This window comes from Mesoplodon mirus, assembly GCF_964341445.2.
Source record: "Mesoplodon mirus genome assembly, chromosome: 8".
Lineage (NCBI taxonomy): Eukaryota > Metazoa > Chordata > Mammalia > Artiodactyla > Ziphiidae > Mesoplodon > Mesoplodon mirus.
The window spans coordinates 52,626,665-52,650,038 of NC_138984.1; the positions used below are offsets into that span (position 1 = coordinate 52,626,665).

A 23,374-nucleotide genomic window follows, 5' to 3' on the forward strand; every position below is an offset into this window, starting at 1 on the left:
CTACAAGGCTGTGTGAGAACCCTGAAGTGGTCATGATATATAGATACACACTAATGGTACAGATATTACACGACACCATACATGTTTCCTTCCACCCTCAATTACATACCTGCCTTTTGCAAGCAGGATATATATCAATTAGGGTATCACAAAATTACCCCTCAAATCACAGGAGTTCTTTCTGTGGAGATGATCTAACCTACAGCTGGGGAGAGAGTGAAAAAAAACTTGGCAGTCTTCTTCTCATGTGAAATTTATAAATGTACATACTTGTACAATTTTCTGAGACTCTTCATCTGTATCACTTTTCTTGCTCCAAAAGAGCTTACTTTTTTTTTTTTTTTTTTTTTTTTTTGCTGTACGCGGGCCTCTCACTGTTGTGGCCTCTCCCGTTGCGGAGCACAGGCTCCGGACGCACAGGCTTAGCAGCCATGGCTCACGGGCCCAGCTGCTCCGCAGCACATGGGATCCTCCCAGACCGGGGCACGAACCCGTATCCCCTGCATCGGCAGGCGGACTCTCAACCACTGCGCCACCAGGGAGGCCCTAAAAGAGCTTACTTTTTATTCAGGGCCATGTGAAAGACAACACATATACCGAGAAGGTGGTAGGTGGCTAGATGACTTCTGGGCACTCTTTCCAACTCTCTTATCTTACAGACCTAAAACTCACTGGAGGGTCCTGTAAAAAGAAAGTCATTTTCCTAAGAGGGTTTTCCCTGTTGTAATTCTCCTCCCCTCCTCCCACAACCAAGTTTCAAACTTAGATTTCAAATAGAGGAAAAAGGGGGAACTGAAGGCAGTTAAAAGGTACAAACTTCCAGTTACAAGATAAATAAGTACTAGGGTTGTAATGTACATCATGATAAATATAATTAATGCTGCTATATGTTATATATGAAAGTTATTAAGAAACTAAATCCTAAGAGTTCTCATCCCAAGGAAAAAAATACTTTTTTCTATTTCTTTAATGTATCTATATGAGATGATGGATGTTCACTAAACTTATTGTGATCATTTCATGATGTACATAAGTCAAATCATTATGTTGTACACCTTAAACTTATACAGTGTTCTATATCAATTATATCTCAATAAAACTGGAAGAAAAAAAAGAACTTCATTCCTTTTGGGGCCTGAATATTCCATTTATGTATATACCACATTTAAAAATCTATTCATCTGTTGATGTATGCTTAGGTTGTTTCCACCTTTTGGCTGCTGTGAATCGTGCTGCTATGAACATTCACATACAAGTATCTGAGTCCCTGTTTTTAATTCTTTGGGCTATATAACTAGGAGTAGAATTGTTGGGTCATATTGTAATTCTGTTTCTAATATATTTAAACTTATCATTCTATTATTTTGTATAAAAAGCATTTGCAGAAATCTTTCACTAGGAACTGTTATTATAAAAATAAGCATAAAACAAATATACATTTTATGTGTTACTTATAAATACATATTTACATGTTTCAAAATTCAAAAAAATCCATTTTTTGTCTATGATTGCCAACATATTTGAGAAGTAGGGAAAATAATAAAAGCACAAATATACCACACACCATTTATATTTTTGCTTTTAAAAGACTGTTCAAAACAAATATATAAATATAATTTGAAAAACAGTGGGGTGAAACATGGGTCAAGAGATTCACTGTTTAACCTGCTAATATTTTTCTCTCACACTGGGGAACTGAGTTTTTAAAAACCTGATGAAGACACTTAATAAGTACTTTAAAACAACCATTAAATAATGCTTTAAAATAAAATCTTTTCTTTTTCAGGATAAACTCAAAGCTGGCAATGCTCTAAAATTTTTGGGTCTTGAGAGAAAACAATTTGAATGACTGAATTTACTACAAAGGCAAATTTCAAGAAGATTTTTTGTTTGTTTTTAAATATGTATCACATATGTATCACTAAAATCCTATTTTGAACACTTTTATCTAGAAATATAATATTTATCCTGAATTGTTCATAACAAAAATGATTCATGCTTTTATTCAGAAAAGCAGTAAATTATTTCATGTGCAAATCAAAAATAATTTTCCCAGTGCCTTTTAAATTAATGTCAGAAATAAAAAGCAAAATGTCATTAATGATTTATATGGAAAAAATAACAGATTCATCCCAGAGCGTTCAGGTAGGTTCTACTTTGAGCAAATATATGTTAATAGGGCCCAAATAAACTGTTTTTATTCACTTTAACACCTTCCATTAGCCCAGAAGTGGACTGGGAGTGAAGCTCCAAAAAAATAAATGATATACATATTCCATAACATCTAGGAGCTTATAGCCCAATTAAAGAGGCAAGATACATGTTCGTGGAATAATAACTAAGCAATAAAACATGTGTGTCACAGAAGTTTTAGTAAGAAAAATTCATTTGGATTCAAACTTTGGGCAGATCTTCACAGAAGCTGGAACTTGGGCTGAGTCTATAAGGATGGATAAGACATGCTTAGGTTTGGAAGATAGGAAATAGATAGGAAGGCAAAACTATGGGAACATAGTTCCCATACGAATGAGAACTTACCTATTCTGGAGAAAAGTTTCAGTATGTAATTTACTTTTACGAGAAGCTCTTTTAATTTAAAATACAGAGCAGAATGTTTAAAGAAGGCTGTAGAGACTGAGCAGGGCAATACCAGGGTAGCCTTTGTTCTACTCACTTCATTTCTGGTCATCCCACCTGGACTGCTGAAAATGAACTTGGTCCTGGGAAGGGTGATGAACGTCTGTGGTTCATGTTCCTCTGGCTGAATTCTAAAATCAAATATAATTTTTCTAAATTACCCTCTTGCTTTAGTTTCATTCATACTTCTTTTCCCTTCCATTAGTCCAGAAAATCAAGTTGAGTACTGGCATGTGATTTGTACTGATTAAATTTTTTGCTAAACTACACCCATCCCATTATTTTTTCTTCATTTATTTAGTCTGTAACTCCATCTCTTTCTTGCTACTCCTGTTGCTTTCTAGGACTTTACCCACCCACCACTCTGTTACTCCAATCTGCCTAAAAAGAAAAACAAAGTCATGCAAAACAGCAGCATGAAGCATGTGTTATTATTCTTTTCCTTCCCCATTCTTTGGGGAAAATATCTGTTCCTTTTCAAATAATATATATTTGAGCACTGTTAACACAGTGTTTAATGATTGTGTTATTATGAAAAGTAACTTGATCATCTCATTCAGTATCATAGATCTACAGATTCATAGCTTAAATAGATACCAGGTATATTCATAGTCACAGAGTATTTATATGATGTGCCAGTACTGTAGGACACTTCCAGCCACTGGGGATATAGAAGTTAACAAAAAGGATAAAATTACTTCTCTGATGAAGCCTACAATCTGGAGGGTAAGAAACATAAATAAATGAAGGAGGACAAAGAAAGGAGGAATGGAGAGTGAGAGGGAGGGAGGAAGGAAGGGAGGGAGGGAGGGAGGGAAGGAAGGAAGAGAGGGAATTCTTCTCATACTGATAAACATTATGCAGAAATTAAAACAAGGAAATGTATAGAGTGACTAGGGGAAAGATGGGAGACAAAACATTCAGCTGTGAGGCCAGAGAACACCGCTTTAAAGAGGATTTTGAATTAAGACTCGACCAGTAGAAAGAAAGAGCCATGGAGAAGAGTCTTGCAGGCAAAGGCTGGAGCAGCAAAGGCTCTGAGGCAGAAGAGAGCTGTGGCAGAACTTGTGAGCAAGGGGGAGAGAAGTAGGGACAAAGCGGAAAAGCTGGCCAGATAAGCAGGCCAAGGTCAAGAGTTTAGATTTTCATATTAAGTTTTACAGGAAGCCATTGGAGTTTTTAAAATAGGTTTGTGACATGCTCTGACTTAGGTTTTAAACAAAAACACATTAGCAGCTGTGTAGAGAATTACTTAAAGGGGTCAAGAATGGTACTAGGCAGACTATGCAAGAAATGATGGTGACTTGGGCAAGAGTAGTAGAAAGGGGATGGTGAGATGGGGTTGTAGGGAGAAGCAACAGCACTTGATAAATGTGAGGACAAGGGGAGATGGGAAGGAAAGAAATCAAGGCTGATAGCCAGGTATCTGTCTGTATGTGTGACTGCACCACAGTTTGTTCAATCAGTCTCCTACATTCGAACGTTACATGTAATTTCCAATATTTTGCAATTACAAACAACACTGCAATAAAATTAGGTTCATTTCTTACAGCATACATAAGGACAACTCTAACTTCGATTTGATCAAAGATTAACTCTAAGATAAAATGAAACTATGCAGATGCAAGAAAAGATGAGAAAATTCCTCTTTAATTCGAATGTAAAGAAGGTCTTTCTTTCCTTTTTTCTAAAATTTATTTATTTATTTTTGGCTGCGTTGGGTCTTCGTTGCTGCACGCGGGCTTTCTCTAGTTACAGTGAGCGGGGGCTACTCTTCGTTGTGGTTCGCGGGCTTCTCATTGCAGTGGCTTCTCTTGTTGTGTAGCACGGGCTCTAAGGGCGTGGGTTTCAGTAGTCGTGGCACGCGGGCTCAGTAGTTGTGGCTTGCGGGCTCTAGAGTGCAGACTCAGTAGTTGTGGTGCACAGGCTTAGTTACTCAGTGGCGTGTGGGATCTTCCTGGACCAGGGCTCGAACCGTGTCCCCTGCATTGGCAGGCGGATTCCTAACCATTGAGCCACCAGGGAAGCCCAAGAAGGGCTTTCTAATGATGTCTTTTCTGTGCAATAACTCTGGGGACATTTAGCCTCTGAGATGTAGCTAAAGGTATTAAACTCATTCATACCTTAGACACAGATGCCTTGACTCCTAGTTTTTTTCACTAGAGCAGCTGAGCAGATTTATTTTACCATCATGAGGAAGATTGGGAAAAACAGATTTAGGAGCAAAGAGAATCAATAGTTCCACTGTTTGGACTCGTTATATTTCAGATGTGTCTTAGACATTTAGGTAGGAATGTCCAGTAAGCAGTTAGGTATATTACTCTGGAGACTTCAAGAGGGAAGCTGCGGAGAGGCCATCAGTGTACAAAAGGTATTTAAAGAAGTAAGACTGGATGAAATCACTGAGAGAAAAAGTAAAGCAGAGAACCAAAAGAACCCAGGACAAATTCCTGGGATTCAGCAGCATTTGGAAGTCGGATGGAGGTAGCCAGCATTGAAAACTGAGTAGTGCCCAGTAAGGTAGGAGGAAAACCAGAAAAATGTGGTATTCAGAAGTAAGGAGGAGACAATGTTTCAACAAGTCCTAACAGCTTTAGGCATTAAAAAAAAAAAGCTACAATACTATGGTACTTTACAGAATCATATGCCCCCAATATAACTCAATCCCTTTATCCCAAAATAGTTCCACTTCCTATAGTCCCAACTCTGATTAATGGCATCACCCGGTCACCAAAATTCTCTCCTTCACCCATATCAAACCTGACATTAACTCTGATAGATTCCGCCATTTTAACATATATCTTTCACTTCTTATCTATTCTTTCTTCCCTAACACTTCCAACTAAATTCAGTCCTCAAGTCTCATCAGGACTATTGAAATAATCTCTTACGTATACCGCTGCCTCTTGGCTTAGTCTGGGTACAATCCATCTTCCACACTGTGGCCAGAGAAAAATTTCCAAAGTATGTATATGATCATATTGCTTTCTCTCTCTCTCTCTCTCTCTCCTTCAAAATTCCTCAGGACCTAAGGTGATGGTTTCTAGGCTTTGGGATTTCATTAATCAGTACCTCCCCCTTTGAAAAACTGTACTGATATCTCTAATAGAACATACTTCTCATTTTGGATTGCAGCTGCTATCTTCCCACTGGCCTGGGACTTCCTTGAGAGCAGAAACTATGACTTCATTCACTTATGCACTCATTCACATATATTCAACAATATTTATTGAGGGTCTATTACGTGCCAAGAACCACACTAGGTCCTGGGATGATGTACGTAAAAACAAACACAGTTCCTGTCCTCAATTGTGCTTATAATCTAGTTAGGGAGACATGTATCAAATAAGCAACAAATTAATATAAAACTTCTACCATCACAAGAGCTATGAAGGAGAAGCACATAGTGTATAGAGAGCTTAAAATAAGGGATTTGAGCCAATCAGAGTTGGGGAGAGAATTTTCAGAAGTGTTGCTTGAGCTGGGATCTGAAGAGCAGACAAGAGCTAAAAGGTAGAGAGGCAAAGAGGAGAGTGAAGAATATGTGAGGCAGAGGAATAAGAAATAAGACCACAGTAAGAAATAAGACCACTGGGGCTGGAGGTGAGAAACCAAGACATTCTTGGTACAAAGTGACAAGATCACGTAGGGCCATACGTCAGTTGAGGAATTTTATCTATCAAAAAGCAGTGAGGTTTTCAGGCTTCCCTGGCTGCACAGTGGTTAAGAATCTGCCTGCCAATGCAGGGGACACGAGTTTGAGCCCTGGTCCGGGAAGATCCCACATGCCGTGGAGCAACTAAGCCCGTGTGCCACAACTACTGAGCCTGCACTCTAGAGCCCGCAAGCCACAACTACTGAAGCCCGTGCGCCTAGAGCCCAGGCTCCACAACAAGAGAAGCCATTGCAATGAGAAGCCCATGCACCGCAACAAGAGTAGCGCCCCGTCGCTGCAACTAAAACAAAGCGCGTGCACAGCAATGAGGACCCAATGCAGCCAATATTAAAATAAATAAATAAATTTAAATTTAAAAAATAAAGTTAAAAAAAGAAAAGCAATGAGGTTTTCAATTAGGAGATGACATAACTAGAGATGAATTTTGAAAAGACTCTTCTGGCCCTAAAACAATACTGCTCACACCCAGAATCTCAAAAATCTCTCAGGAAAATCACTTTTTCAGGCTTTTCTTGCCCATGTTTTCTACTACAAGTATTTCTCCAAAACATACTCCTGGGGGGAAAAAAAATCCCACCACCATCAGATTCCAAAGGACAACCATGCATAGTTATCCAAGTACTTCTCTTCATTGTATTCTACCATCCCCATATTTCCGATCTCCCCTAAAAAGGAAGTCAGCTCTACTTCAATTTATATTACCCAACCAGAAAACTTAAACCTATATTGATGTAAAAGAAAATGATACAATGAATTAGTTACAAAACAGAAAGAAACTCACAGACACAGAAAACAAAATTATAGTTACCAAAAAGGAAAGGGGGGTGGGGGGAGGTATAAATAAGGAGCTTTGGATTAACATATACACACTACTATGTAGAAAACAGATAACCAACAAGGACCTACTGTATAGCACAGGGAGCTAAACTCAATATTATATAATAACCTATAATGGAAAAGAATCTGAAAAGGAATATATATGTGTGTGTATGTGTGTGTGCATGTGTGTGTGTGTGTGACTGTACCACTGTGCTGTACACCTGAAAACAGCCAACTAACAAACTAATCAACTATACTTCAATTAATAAAAAGTATATTCGAGATTGGTTCAAGATGGCAGAGTAGAAGGACGAGTTCTCACTCCCTCTTGCAGGAGCACCAGAATCACAACTAACTGCTGGACAGTCATCAACAGGAAGACACTGAAACTCACCTAAAAATATACCCCACATCCAAAGACAAAGGAGAAGCCACAATGAGATGGTAGGAGGGGCACAATCACAATAAAATCAAATCCCATAACTGCTGGGTGGGTGATGCACAAACTGGAGAACACTTATACCACAGAAGTCCACCCACTGGAGTGAAGGTTCTGAGCCCCACGTCAGGCTTCAGAACCTGGGGGTCTGTCAACGGGAGGTGGAATTCCTAGAGAATCAGACTTTGAAGGCTAGCAGGATTTGACTACAGGACTTTAACAGGACAGGGGGAAACAGAGACTCCACTCTTGGAGGACACACACAAAGTAGTCGGGACCCAGGGGAAGGAGCAGTGACACCACAGGAGACTGAACCAGACCTACCTGCTGGTGTTGGAGGGTCTCCTGCACAGGCCGGGGGTGGCTCTGTCTCACTGTGAGGACAAGGACACTGGCAGCAGAAATTCTGGGAAGTACTCCTTGGCGTGAGCCCTCCCAGAGTCTGCCATTAGCCCCACCAAAGAGCCCGGGTAGGCTCCAGTGTTGGGTCACCTCAGGTCAAACAACCAACAGGGAGGGAACCCAGCCCCACCTATCAGCAGTCAAGTGGATTAAAGTTTTACTGAGCTCTGCCCACCAAAGCAATAGCCAGCTCTACCCACCACCAGTCCCTCCCATCAGAAAACTTGCACAAGCCTCTTAGATAGCCTCATCCACCAGAGGGCAGACAGCAGAAGGAAGAACTACAATCCTGCAGCCTGTGGAACAAAAACCACATTCACAGAAAGATAGACAAGATAAAAAGGCAGAGGGGTATGTACCAGATGAAGGAACAAGATAAAACTCCAGAAAGACAACTAAATGAAATGGAGATAGGCAACCTTCCAGAAAAAGAATTCAGAATAATGATAGTGAAGATGATCCAGGACCTTAGAAAAAGAATGGAGGCAAAGATGGAGAAGATGCAAGAAATATTTAACAAAGACCTAGAAGAATTAAAGAACAAACAAACAGAGATGAACAATACAATAACTGAAATGAAAACTACACTAGAAGGATTCAATAGCAGAATAACAGAGGCAGAAGAACGGATAAGTGACCTGGAAGACAGAATGATGGAATTCACTTCTGCAGAACAGAATAAAGAAAAAAGAATGAAAAGAAATGAAGACAGCCTAAGAGACCTCTGGGACAACATTAAACGCAACAACATTCGCATTATAGGGGTCCCAGAAGGAGAAGAGAGAGAGAAAGGACCTGAGAAAATATTTGAAGAGATTATAGTCGAAAACTTCCCTAACATGGGAAAGACAACAGCCACCCAAGTCCAGGAAGTGCAGAGAGACCCATACAGGATAAACCCAAGGTGAAACACATTGAGACACATAGTAACCAAACTGGAAATATTAAAGACAAAGAAAAATTATTGAAAGCAGCAACGGAAAAATGACAAATAACATACAAGGGAACTCTCATAAGGTTAACAGCTGATTTCTCAGCAGAAACTCTACAAGCCAGAAGGGAGTGGCATGATATACTTAAAGTGATGAAAAGGAAGAACCTACAACCAAGATTCTCTACCCAACAAAGACCTCATTCAGATTCAATGGAGAAATCAAGAGCTTTATGGACAAGCAAAAGCTAAGAGAATTCAGCACCACCCAACCAGCTCTACAACAAATGCTAAAGGAACTGCTCTAAGTGGGAAACACAAGAGAAGAAAAGGAACTACAAAAACAAACCCAAAACAATTAAGAAAATGGTCATAGGAACATACATATCGATAATTACCTTAAACGTGAATGGATTAAATGCTCCAACCAAAAGACACAGGCTTGCTGAACGGATAGAAAAACAAGACCCATATATACGGTGTCTACAAGAGACCCACTTCAGACCCAGGGACACATTCAGACTGAAAGTGAGGGGATGGAAAAACATATTCCATGCAAATGGAAATGAAAAGAAAGCTGGAGTAGCAATGCTCGTATCAGATAAAATGGAGTTTAGGGCTTCCCTGGTGGCACAGTGGTTGAGAGTCTGCCTGCTGATGCAGGGGACATGGGTTCATGCCCAGGTCCGGGAGGATCCCACATGCCACGGAGTGGCTGGGCCCATGAGCCAGGGCCGCTGAGCCTGTGTATCTGAAGCCTGTGCTCCACAACGGGAGAGGCCACAGCAGTGAGAGGCCCACGTACCGCAAAAAAAGAAAAAAAAATAGTGTTTAAAATAAAGAATGTTACAAGAAACAAGGAAGGACACTACGTAATGATCAAGGGGTCAATCCAGGAAAAAGATATAACAATTATAAATATATATGCACCCAACATAGGAGCACCTCAATATATAAAGCAACTGCTAACAGCTATAAAAGAGGAAATTGACAGTAACACATTAATATTGGGGGACTTTTAACACCTCACTTACTCCAATGAACAGATCATCCAAACAGAAAATTAATAAGGAAACACAAGTTTTAAATGACACAATAAACCAGATAGATTTCATTGATATTTATAGGATACTCCATCCAAAAACAGCATATTACACTTTCTTCTCAAGTGTGCACGGAACATTCTCCAGGACAGATCACATCTTGGGTCACAAATCAAGCCTCACTAAATTTAAGAAAACTGAAATCATATCAAGCATCTTTTCTGACCACAACACTATGAGATTAGAAGTGAATTACAGGGTAAAAACATAAAAAACACAAACACATGGAAGCTAAACAATACCTTACTAAATAACCAAGATATCACTGAAGAAATTAAAGAGGAAATCAGAAAATACCTAGGGACAAATGATAATGAAAACTCGATGATCCAAAACCTACGGAATGCAGCAAAAGCAGTTCTAAGAGGGAAGTTTATAACTATACAAGCCTACCTCAAGAAACAAGAAAAATCTCAAATAAACAATCTAACCGTACACCTAAAGGAAGTAGAGAAAGAAGAACAAACAAAACCCAAAGTTAGCAGAAGGAAAGAAATCATAAAGGCCAGAGCAGAAATAAATGAAATAGGAACAAAGAAAACAATAGGAAAAATCAATAAAACTAAAAGCTGGTTCTTTGAGAAGATAAACAAAATTGATAAACCATTAGCCAGACTCATCAAGAAAAAGAGGGAGAGGACTCAAATCAATAAAATTAGAAATGAAAAAGGAGAAGTTGCAACAAGCACCACAGAAATACAAAGCATCCTAAGAGACTGCTACAAGCAGCTCTATGCCAATAAAATGGACAACCTGGAAGAAGCAGACAAATTCTTAGAAAGGTATAACCTTCCAAGACTGAACCAGGAAGAAATAGAAAATATGAACAGACCAATCACAAGTAATGAAACTGACACTGTGATTAAAAATCTTCCAACAGGGCTTCCCTGATGGCACAGTGGTTAAGAATCCACCTGCAGGGGGCTTCCCTGGTGGCGCAGTGGTTGAGAGTCCGCCTGCCGATGCAGGGGACATGGGTTCGTGCCCCGGTCCGGGAAGATCCCACATGCCGCTGAGCGGCTGGGCCTGTGAGCCATGGCCGCTGAGCCTGTGCATCCGGAGCCTGTGCTCCGCAACGGGAGAGGCCACAGCAGTGAGAGGCCCGCGTACCGCAAAAAAAAAAAAAAAAAGAATCCACCTGCAAATGCAGGGGACATGGGCTTGAGCCCTGTCTGGGAAGATCCCACATGCCGCAGAGCAACTAAGCCCGTGTGCCACAACTACTGAGCCTGCGCTCTAGAGCCCGCAAGCCACAACTACTGAACCCGTGTGCCACAACTACTGAAGCCCATGTGCCTAGAGCCTGTGCTCTGCAACAAAAGAAGCCACTGCAATGAGAAGGCTGCATGCACCGCTATGAAGAGTAGCCCCCACTCCCTGCAACTAGAGAAAGCCCACATGCAGCAACGAAGACCTGATGCAGCCAGTAAATAAATAAATAAAACTAATTAATTAAAAAAAATTTTTTTAAACAAACAACAAAACAAAATCTTCCAAAAAACAAAAGTCCAGGACCAGATGGCTTCACAGATGAATTCTATCAAACATTTAGAGAAGAGCTAACACCCATCCTTCTCAAACTCTTCCAAAAAATTGCAGAGGAAGGAACACTCCCAAACTCATTCTATGAGGCCACCGTCACCCTGATACCAAAACCAGACAAAGATACTACAAAAGAAGACAATTACAGACCAGTATCACTGATGAATACAGATGTATAAATCCTCAACAAAATACTAGCAAACAGAATCCAACAACACATTCAAAGGATCATACACCATGATCAAGTGGGATTTACCAGGGATGCAAGGATTCAATATACACAAATCAATCAATGTGATACACCATATTAACAAACTGAATAATAAAAACCATATGATCATCTCAATAGATGCAGAAAAAGCATTTAACAAAATTCAACACCCATTTATGATAAAAACTCTCCAGAAAGTGGGCATAGAGGGAACCTACCTCAACATAATAAAGGCCATATACGACAATCCCACAGCAAACATCATTCTCAATGGTGAAAAACTGAAAGCATTTCCTCTAAGATCAGGAACAAGACAAGGACGTCCACTCTCACCACTATTATTCAACATAGTTTTGCAAGTCCTAGCCACTGCAATCAGAGAAGAAAAAGAAATAAAAGGAATCCAAATTGGAAAACAAAAAGTAAAACTGCCACTGTTTGCAGATGAGATGATACTATACATAGAGAATCCAACAGATGCCACGAGAATACTACTAGAGCTAATCAATGAAATTGGTAAAGTTGCAGGATACAAAATTAATGCACAGAAATCTCTTGCATTCCTATACACTAATGATGAAAAATCTGAAAGAGAAATTAAGGAAACACTCCCATTTACCACTGCAACAAAAAGAAAAAAATACCTAGGAATAAACCTACCTAGGGAGACAAAAGACCTGTATGCAGAAAACTGTAAGACACTGATACCAACAGATGGAGAGATATACCATGTTCTTGGATTGGAAGAAGCAATATTGTGAAAATGACTATACTACCCAAAGCAATCTACACATTCAATGCAAGCCCTATCAAATTATCAATGACATTTTTTACAGGACTAGAACAAAAAATCTTAAAATTTGTATGGAGACACAAAAGACCCCGAATAGCCAAAGCAGTCTTGAGGGAAAAAAGCGGAGCTGGAGGAATCAGACTCCCTGACTTCAGACTATATTACAAAGCTACAGTAATCAAGACAATATCGTACTGTCACAAAAACAGAAATATGGATCAATGGAACAGGATAGAAAGCCCAGAGATAAACCCACACACCTATGGTCAACTAATCTATGACAAATAAGGCAAGGATAAACAATGGAGAAAAGACAGTCTCTTCAATAAGTGGTGCTGGGAAAAGTGGACAGCTACATGTAAAACAATGAAATTAGAACACTCCCTAACACCACACACAAAAATAAACTCAAAATGGATTAGAGACCTAAATGTAAGGCCAGACACTATCAAACTCTTAGAGGAATACACAGGCAGAACACTCTATGACATAAATCACAGCAAGATCCTTTTTGACCCACCTCCTAGAGAAATGGAAATAAAAACAAAAATAAACAAATGGGACCTAATGAAACTTCAAAGCTTTTGCACAGCAAAGGAAATCATAAAGAAGAGGAAAAGACAACCTTCAGAATGGGAGAAAATACTTGCAAACAAATCAATGGACAAAGGATTAATCTCCAAAATATATAAACAGCTTATGCAGCTCAATATTGAAAAAACAAACAACCCAATCCAAAAATGGGCAGAAGACCGAAACAGACATTGCTCCAAAGACATACAAATGGCCAAGAAGCACATGAAAAGCTGCTCAACATCACTAATTACTAGAGAAATGCAAATCAAAACTACAGTGAGGGGCTTCCCTGGTGGCGCAGTGGTTGAGAGTCCACCTGCCAATGCAGGGGACAAGGGTTCATGCCCCGGTCCGGGAAGATCCCACATGCCGCGGAGCGGCTGGGCCCGTGAGCCACAACTACTGAGCCTGTGCGTCTGGAGCCTTGCTCTGCAACAAGAGAGGCCGCGATAGTGAGAGGCCCGCACACCGCGATGAAGAGTGGCCCCCTCTCGCCACAACTAGAGAAAGCCCTCGCGCAGAAACGAAGACCCAACACAGGCAAAAATAAATAAATTAATTAATTAATTAATTAAAAAAAAAAAACTACAGTGAGGTATCACCTCACACCGGTTAGAATGGGCATCATCAGAAAATCTACGAACAACAAATGCTACAGAGGGTGTGGAGAAAAGGGCACCCTCTTGCACTGTTGGTAGGAATTTAAACGGAAACAGCCACTATGGAGAACAGTATGGAGGTTCCTTAAAAAACTAAAAATAGAATTACCATGTGACCCAGCAATCCCACTACTGGGCATATACCCAGAGAAAATCATAATTCAAAAAGACACATGCAGGCTTCCCTGGTGGCGCAGTGGTTGAGAGTCCACCTGCCGATGCAGGGGACACGGGTTTGTGCCCCAGTCCAGGAAGACCCCACATGCCGTGCAGCGGCTAGGCCCGGGAGCCATGGCCACTGAGCCTGCGTGTCCGCAGCCTGTGCTCCGCAACGGGAGAGGCCACAACAGTGAGAGGCCCGCATACTACAAAAAAAAAAAAAAAAGACACATGCACCTCAATGTTCACTGCAGCACTATTTACAATAGCCAGTACATGGAAGCAACCTAAATGCCCATCGACAGGCGAATGGGTAAAGAAGATGTGGTATATATAGAGAATGGAAAATTACTGAGCCATAAAAAGGAACAAAACTGAGTCATTTGTAGAGACATGGATGGATCTAGAGGCTGTCATACAGAGTGAAGTAAGTCAGAAAGAGAAAAACAAATATCGTACATTAACACATATATGTGGAACCTAGAAAAATGGTACAGATGAACCGGTTTGCAGGGCAGAAATTGAGACACAGATGTAGAGAACAAACGTATGGACACCAAGGAGAAAAAGCAGCGGCGGGTGGGCGTGGGGATGTGATGAATTGGGGGATTGGGATTGACATGCATACACTGATGTGTATATAATGGATGACTAATAAGAACCTGATATATAAAAAAATAAATAAAATTCAAAAATTCAAAACAAAGTATATTCAATCACTTAAGATTAACTTAATTGAAATAAATACCTGCTTTATAATATTTTAGCTTACAGACACCATTCTGAGGCTTCTTTACAATCAAAATTGAACAAAAGTGAACTGAAGTCTTCATTTCTGAATACAAAACACTACGCACTTTTATTAGGTACCTAATAAAAAATTTTAAGTTTATTTTTGAAAAGTCAATACATGAACATGTTAAGAGTTCAAAAAGATCAAATTCAATGTATGTCTCCCAGAGGGAACCAATTTTACCTGTTGTGTATATATGTGTATTGTTGTAAAGAAAATCTATACAAATATGTTCCTATAAGAGGGCTGTATCTTCAAGGAATTCATTGAAAAGACTCTGACAAGTACAGGTTTCTGGTAACTGACTATACTGCTGAACTGAATGAATAAGCATTTTCAGAACTCTAATGGAAAACTGATGAACTCATAAAAGTGCTAACAAAAGATCAAGATGAAAAAAAATTTAATTACATGGGACTGAGTGAACTGATGAGGATGATTATAATTTTTGTGACTTTCTGTTTGAATAAAAAAAAAATCCCACAAGGACTCAGAGGCACAAAATATACAAATCAATTTTCACCGCAAAGTACAGGAGCTGTTACAGTGGAGGATTACTGGACTGAATGTCAATATTATGACATAGTATGAGTGTGTTTTGTGTTTGGTAATTGTAATCATTGTTGCTTTTGTTGTGGTCATCCATTTACAATGCTTGGTGTCAGTCTATTTATCTCTTGTAAAAATAAAATATTGTGTGTGTGTGTGTGTGTGTGAGAGAGAGAGAGAGAGAGAGAGAGAGAAAATAAATAAATTAAAAAGAAAATCTATAATCATACAAGCACTTACATGTACATATTCCTTTGTTCATTTTACCCAAACAGTAGCATCTTCCTTTTCTTTTCCTACTTAATACCTTGGTGGTCCTTCCACATAAAAGCTGCCTTCTTTTTTTTTTTTTAAGGTATTCTTTTTTAATTTTTATTTATTTTTAAAATAAATTTATTTATCTATTTTTGGCTACGTTGGCTCTTCATTGCTGTGTGCGGGCTTCCTCTAGTTGGGGGGAGCAGGAGCCACTCCTCATTGCAGTGCACAGTCTTCTCATTGTGGTGGCTTCTCTTGTTGCGGAGCATGGGCTCTAGGCACACGGGCCTCAGCAGTTGTGGCACACGGGCTCAGCAGCTGTGGCGCACGGGCCTAGCTGCTCTGCGGCATGTAGGATCCTCCTGGACCACAGCTTGAACCCATGTCCCCTGCACTGGCAGGCTGATTCTTAACCACTGCACCACCAGGGAAGTCCCTGCCTTCTTTTTATATCAGTCTATTTTAAGTTGATAACTTAAGTTTGGATGCATTATAGAACTCTGTATTTTTATTCCCTCTCCGCCAAAGTTTTATGTTTTTGATGTCACAATTTACATCTTTTTATCTTGTGTATCTCTTACCTAAGTATTGTAGTTATAGCTTTTTTTACTACTTATGTCTTTTTATCCCATACAAGCTTTGTAAGTGATTAACCTACCACGTTTACAACTTTAAATTATTCTGATTTTTACTGCATATTTACCTTTCCTAGTAAGATTTATACTTTCATATGTTTTCCTGCAACTAATTAGCACCCTCTTGTTTCAGCTTAAATAAGTCCTTTTAACATTTCTTGTAAGGCCAGTCTAGTGGTCATGAACTCCGTTAGCTTTTGCTTGTCTGGAAAACTCTTTCTCTCTCCTTCAACTCTGAAGGATAGCTTTTTTGGTAGAGTATTCTTGGTTGGTAGCTTTTCTTCTTTCAGCACTTTGATGCCTTCTTCTTTTTAAGAGCTGACTAGTATCTTATTGCATAGATGTATCAAATCATCCAATCCTCAATTCATGGACAATCATACTTGCAAGCTTTTGCAATTATAAACTACTACTAAGAATACCCATATGACATATGATGTCGAACATCTTCTCATATGTCTATTTACCATTTGTATATCTTCTTTCTTAACTATCTGTTCAGATCCTTTGCCTATTTTTTAATTGGGTTCTTTGTTTTCTTATTGAGTTTTAAGAGTTCTTTGCATATTTGGGATACAAGTCCTTTATAAGATATGTGTTTTGCAGAGATTTTCTCCTTGTATTTTCACTTTTAACAGTGTCTTTCACAGAGCAGAGGTCTTTAATTTTAATGAAGTCCAACTTAATTTTTTCTTTCATGGATAATCTTTTGGTGTTGTATCTAAAAACTCATTGCCTATGACAATAAAATGGAAAACCTGGAAGAAATGGACAAATTCTTAGAAAGGTACAGTCTTCAAAGACTGAACCAGAAAGAAATAGAAAATATGAACAGACCAATCACAAGTACTGAAATTGAAACTCTGATTAAAAGTCTTTCAACAGACAAAAGTCCAGGACCAGCCTGCTTCACAGGCAAATTTTATCAAACACTTAGAGAAGAGTTAACACCTCTCCTTCTCAAACCTTTCAAAAAATTGCAGACGGGCTTCCCTGGTGGTGCAGTGGTTGAGAATCTGCCTGCCAATGCAGAGGACACAGGTTCAAGCCCTGGTCTGGGAGGATCCCACATGCTGCGGAGCGGCTAGGCCCATGAGCCACAACTACTGAGCCTGCGCGTGTGGAGCCTGTGCTCCGCAACAAGAGAGGCCGCGACAGTAAGAGGCCCGTGCACCGTGATGAAGAGTGGCCCCTGCTTGCCACAACTAGAGATAGCCCTCGCACAGAAACGAAGACCCAACACAGCAAAAATAAATAAATTAATTAATTTTTTAAAAAAATTGCAGACAAAAGAACACTCTCAAGCTCATTCTACGAGTCCATCATCTCCCTGATACCAAAACCAGACAAAGATATCACAAAAAAAGAAAATGACAGGCCAATATCACTGATGAACACAGACGCAAAAATCCTCAACAAAATACTAGCAAACAGAATCCAACAACACTTTAAAAGGATCATACACCATTATCAAGTGGGGTTTATTCCAGGAATGCAAGGATTCTTCAATATATGCAAATCAATCAACGTGATACACCATATTAACAAACTGAAGGAGAAAAACCATATGATCATCTCAATAGATGCAGAGAAAGCTTTCGACAAAATTCAACACCCATTTATGATAAAAACCCTGCAGAAAGTAGGCATAGAGGGAACTTTCCTCAACATAATAATGGCCATATATGACAAACCCACAGCCAACATCGTCCTCAATGGTGAAAAACTGAAACCATTTCCACTAACATCAGGAACAAGACAAGGTTGCCCACTCTCACCACTATTATTCAACATAGTTTTGGAAGTTCTAGCCACAGCAATCAGAGAAGAAAAATAAATAAAAGGAACCCAAATCAGAAAAGAAGTAAAACTGTCACTGTTTGCAGATGACATGACACTATATATAGAGAATCCTAAAGATGCTACCAGAAAACTACTAGAGCTAATCAATGAATTTGGTAAAGTGGCAGGATACAAAATTAATGCACAGAAATCTCTGGCATTCTTATACACTAATGATGAAAAATCTGTAAGTGAAATTAAGAAAACACTCCCATTTACCATTGCAACAAAAAGAATAAAATACCTAGGAATAAACCTACTTAAGCAGACAAAAGACCTGTATGCAGAAAGTTATAAGACACTGATGAAAGAAATTAAAGATGATACAAATAGATGGAGAGATACACCATGTTCTTGGACTGGAAGAATCAACATTGTGAAAATGACTCTACTATCCAAAGCAATCTACAGATTCAATGCAATCCCTATCAAACTACCACTGGCATTTTTTACAGAACTAGAACAAAAAATTTCACAATTTGTATGGAAACACAAAAGACCCCAAATAGCCAAGGCAATCTTGAGAACGAAAAATGGAGCTGGAGGAATCAGGCTCCCTGACTTCAGACTATACTACAAAGCTACAGTAATCAAGACAGTATGGTACTGGCACAAAAACAGAAATATAGATCAATGGAACAGGATAGAAAGCCCAGATATAAACCCACACACATATGGTCACCTTATCTTTGATAAAGGAGGCAAGAGTATACAGTGGAGAAAAGACAGCCTCTTCAATAAGTGGTGCTGGGAAAACTGGACAGCTACATGTGAAAGTATGAAATTAGAACACTCCCTAACGCTATACACAAAACTAAACTCAAAGTGGATTAAAGACCTAAATGTAAGGCCAGACACTATCAAACACTTAGAGGAAAACATAGGCAGAACACTCTATGACATAAATCACAGCAAGATCCTTTTTGACCCACCTCCTAAAGAAATGGAAATAAAAACAAAAATAAACAAATGGGACCTAATGAAACTTCAAAGCTTTTGCACAGCAAAGGAAACCATAAACAAGACCAAACGACAACCCTCACGATGGCAGAAAATATTTGCAAATGAAGCAACTGACAAAGGATTAATCTCCAAAATTTCATGCAGCTCAATAACAAAAAAACAAACAACCCAATCCAAAAATGGGCAGAAGGGGCTTCCCTGGTGGTGCAGTGGTTGAGAGTCCACCTGCCGATGCAGGGGACGCGGGTTCGTGCCCCGGTCCGGGAAGATCCCACATGCCGCGGAGCGGCTGGGCCCGTGAGCCATGGCTGCTCTGCCTGCGCGTCTGGAGCCTGTGCCCCGCAACGGGAGAGGCCACAGCAGTGAGAGGCCCGCGTACCGCAAAAAAAAAAAAAAAAAAAGGACCAGTGACAAAAATGGGCAGAAGACCTAAATAGACATTTCTCCAAAGAAGATATACAGATTGCCAACAAACACATGAAAGAATGCTCAACATCATTAATCATTAGAGAAATGCAAATCAAAACTACAATGAGATATCATCTCACACCGGTCAGAATGGCCATGATCAAAAAATCTAGAAACAATAAATGCTGGAAAGGGTGTGGAGAAAAGGAAACACTCTTGCACTGTTGGTGGGAATGTAAATTGATACAGACACTATGGAAAACAGTATGGAGGTTCCTTAAAAAACTACAAATAGAACTACCATATGACCCAGCAATCCCATTACTGGGCATATACCCTGAGAAAACCATAATTCAAAAAGAGTCATGTACCAAAATGTTCATTGCAGCTCTATTTACAATAGCCAGGACATGGAAGTAACCTGAGTGTCCATCAGCAGATGAATGGATAAAGAAGATGTGGCACATATATACAATGGAATATTACTCAGCCATAAAAAGAAACAAAATTGAGTTATTTGTAGTGAGGTGGATGGACCTGGAGTCTGTCATACAGAGTGAAGTAAGTCAGAAGAAGAAAAACAAATACTGTATGCTAACACATATATATGGAATCTAAGAAAGAATAAAAATGTCATGAAGAGCCTAGGGGTAGGATGGGACTAAAGACACAGACCTACTAGAGCATGGACTTGAGGATATGGGGAGGGGGAAGGGTAAGTTCTGATTAAGTGAGAGAGTGGCATGGACATATATACACTACCAAACGTAGGGTGGATAGCTAGTGGGAAGCAGCCACATGGCACAGAGAGATCAGCTAGGTGGTTTGTGACCACGTAGAGGGGTGGGATAAGGAGGGTGGGAGGGAGGGAGATGCAAGAAGGAAGAGATATGGTAACATATGTATAACTGATTCACTTTGTTGTAAAGCAGAAACTAACACACCATTGTAAAGCAATTATACTCGAATAAAGTTGTTAAGAAAAGAAAAAGGATTATACACCATGATCAAGTGGGATTTATCCCAGGGATGTAAGGATTCTTCAATACACGCAAATCAATCAATGTGATACACCATATTAACAAATTGAATAAAAACCATATGATCATCTCAATAGATGCAGAAAAGGCTTCTGACAAAATTCAACACCTATTTATGATAAAAACACTCCAGAAAGTGGGCACACAGGGAACCTACCTCAACATAATAAAGGCCATATACGATAAGCCCACAGTAAACATCATTCTCAGTGGTGAAAAACTGAAAGCATTTCCTCTAAGATCAGGAACAAGACAAGGATGTCCACTCTCACTACTTTATTCAACATAATTTTGGAAGTCCTAGCCATGTCAGAGAAGAAAAATAAATAAAAGGAATCCAAATTGGAAAAGGAGAAGTAAAACTGTCACTGTTTGCAGATGACATGATACTATACATAGAAAATCCTAAAGATGCTACCAGAAAACTACTAGAGCTAATCAATCAATTTGGTAGAGTTGCAGAATACAAAATTAATACACAGAAATCTCTTGCATTCCTATACACTAACAACAAAAGATCAAAAAGAGAAATTAAGGAAACAATCCCATTTACCATCATGTCAAAAAGAATAAAATACCTAGGAATAAACCTACCTGAGGAGGCAAAAGACCTGTACTCAAAAAACTATAAAATATTGATGAAAGAAACCAAAGATGACACAAACAGATGGAGATATATACCATGTTCTCGGATTAGAAGAATCAATATTGTGAAAATGACTCTACTACCCAAAGCAATCTACAGATTCAGTGCAATCCCTAGCAAATTACCAACAGCATTTTTCGAAGAATTAGAACAAAAAATGTTACAATTTGTATGGAAACACAAAAGACCCCAAATAGCCCAAGCAATTTTGAGAAAGAAAAATGGAGTTTGAGGAATCAGGCTCCCTGACTTCAGACTACCTACAAAGCTACAGCCATCAAAAAAGTATGGTAGGGACTTCCCTGGCAGTCCAGTGGTTAAGACTTCACCTTCCAATTAAGGGGGTGTGGATTTGATCCCTGGTCAGGGAGCTAAGATCCCACATGCCTTGGGGCCAAAAAATAAAACAGAAGCAACATTGTAACACATTCAATAAAGATTTTTAAAATGGTCCACATTAAAAAAATTTAAAAAATTTTATAATTGAAAAAAAAAGAAGAAAAAAATGGTCCACTTTAAAAAAAAAAACCTTGGGAAAAAGAAAAAGCAGCATGGTACTGGCACAAAAACAGAAATATAGATCAATGGAACAGGATAGAAAGTCCAGAGATAAACCCATGCACCTAGGGTCACCTAATCTATGACAAAGGAGGCAAGAATATACAATGGAGAAAAGACAGTCTCTTCAATAAGTGGTGCTGGGAAAAGTGGACAGCTATATGTAAAAGAATGAAACTAGAACACTCCCTAACACCATACACAAAAATAAACTCAAAGTGGATTAAAGACCTAAATGTAAGGCTGGACACTACAAAACTCTTAGAGGAAAACACAGGCAGAACACAAATCGCAGCAAGATCTTTTTTGATCCACCTCCTAGAGTAATACAAATAGAAACAAAAATAAACAAATGGGATCAAGTAAACTGAAAAGCTGTTGCACAGCAACAGAAACCATAAACAATACAAAAAGACAACCTCAGTATGGGAGAAAATACTTGCAAACAAAGCAACCAACAAGGGATTAATCTCCAAAATATGCAAACAGCTCATACAGCTCAGTATCAGAAAAACAAACAACCCAATCAAAAAATGGGTGGAAGATCTAAATAGACATTTCTCCAAACAAGACATACAGATGGCCAAAAAAGCACATGAAAAGATGCTCAACATCACTAATTATTAGAGAAATGCAAATCGAAACTACAATGAGGTATCACCTCTCACCAGTGATGGCCATCATCAAAAAATCTACAAACAATAAATGCTGGAGAGGGTGTGGAGAAAAGGGAACCCTCCTACACCATTGGTGGGAAGGTAAACTGGTACAGCCACTATGGAGAACAGTATGGAGTTCCCTTAAAAAACCAAAAATTGAGCTACTAGGGACTTCCCTGGTGGTCCAGTGGTTAAGAATCTGCCTTCCAATGCAGGGGACACGGGTTCAATCCCTGGTCGGGGAACTAAGATCCCACACGCGTGGGGCAACAAGCCCGCGCACTGCAACTAGTGAGCCTGTGCGCTCTAGAGCCTACGTGCCACAATTAGAGAGCCCACGTGCTGCAACTACTAAGCCTGCACACTCTGGAGCCCGCCACAACTAGAGTGAAGCCTGCACACTGCAACAAAGAGCCCGCGCCACAACGAAGAATTCCGCATGCTGCAACGAAGATCCGGCGTGCCGCAACTAAGAACTGCCGCAGCCAAATAAATAGATAAATATTTTTAAAAAATAAAAATAGAGCTACCATATGACCAGCAATCCCACTCCTAGGCACATACCTGGAGAAAACCATAATTTGAAAAGACACATGCACCCCAATGTTCATTGCAGCACTATTTACAGTAGCCAGGACATGGAAGCGACCTAAATGCCCATCGACAGATGAATGGATAAAGAAGATGTGGTACATATATAACAATGGAATATTACTCAGCAATATAAAAGAACAAAATAATGCCATTTGCTGCAACATGGATGGACCTAGAGATTGTTATACTGAGTGAATTTAAGTCAGACACAGAAAGACAAATATCATATGATATCACTTATATGTGGAATCTAAGAAAAGGGTACAAGTGACCTTACTTACATAACAGAAGTAGAGTCACAGATGTGGAAAACAAACTTAGGGTTGCCTGGGGACAAGTGGGGTGGGGGAGGGATGAGTTGGGATTGACATATGCACACTACTATATACAGAATAGATGACTAGTGGGGACCTGCTGTACAGCACAGGGAACTCTGCTCAATTCTGTAACGGCCTATATGGGAAAAGAATCTAAAAAAAGAG

At 39.4% G+C, this 23,374-nt stretch overlaps 1 protein-coding gene across 5 annotated transcripts in view; it reads left to right on the forward strand.

The window, feature by feature from the left end:
• ACMSD (aminocarboxymuconate semialdehyde decarboxylase) overlaps positions 1-1,965 on the forward strand; it is a 64,409-nt gene extending 62,444 nt beyond the window's left edge. For 2 of the 5 annotated variants that reach the window (XM_082631359.1, XM_082631361.1), the window contains one exon: positions 1,787-1,962. In XM_082631359.1, coding sequence (XP_082487485.1) covers positions 1,787-1,849 — 63 coding nt within the window. In that variant the 3' untranslated portion in view covers positions 1,850-1,962. Of the gene's footprint in view, positions 1-1,786 lie in introns of all 5 variants that reach the window. The other 3 variants (XM_082631362.1, XM_082631358.1, XM_082631363.1) reach the window with 3 other exon arrangements.
• Positions 1,966-23,374: the final 21,409 nt, after the last annotated feature.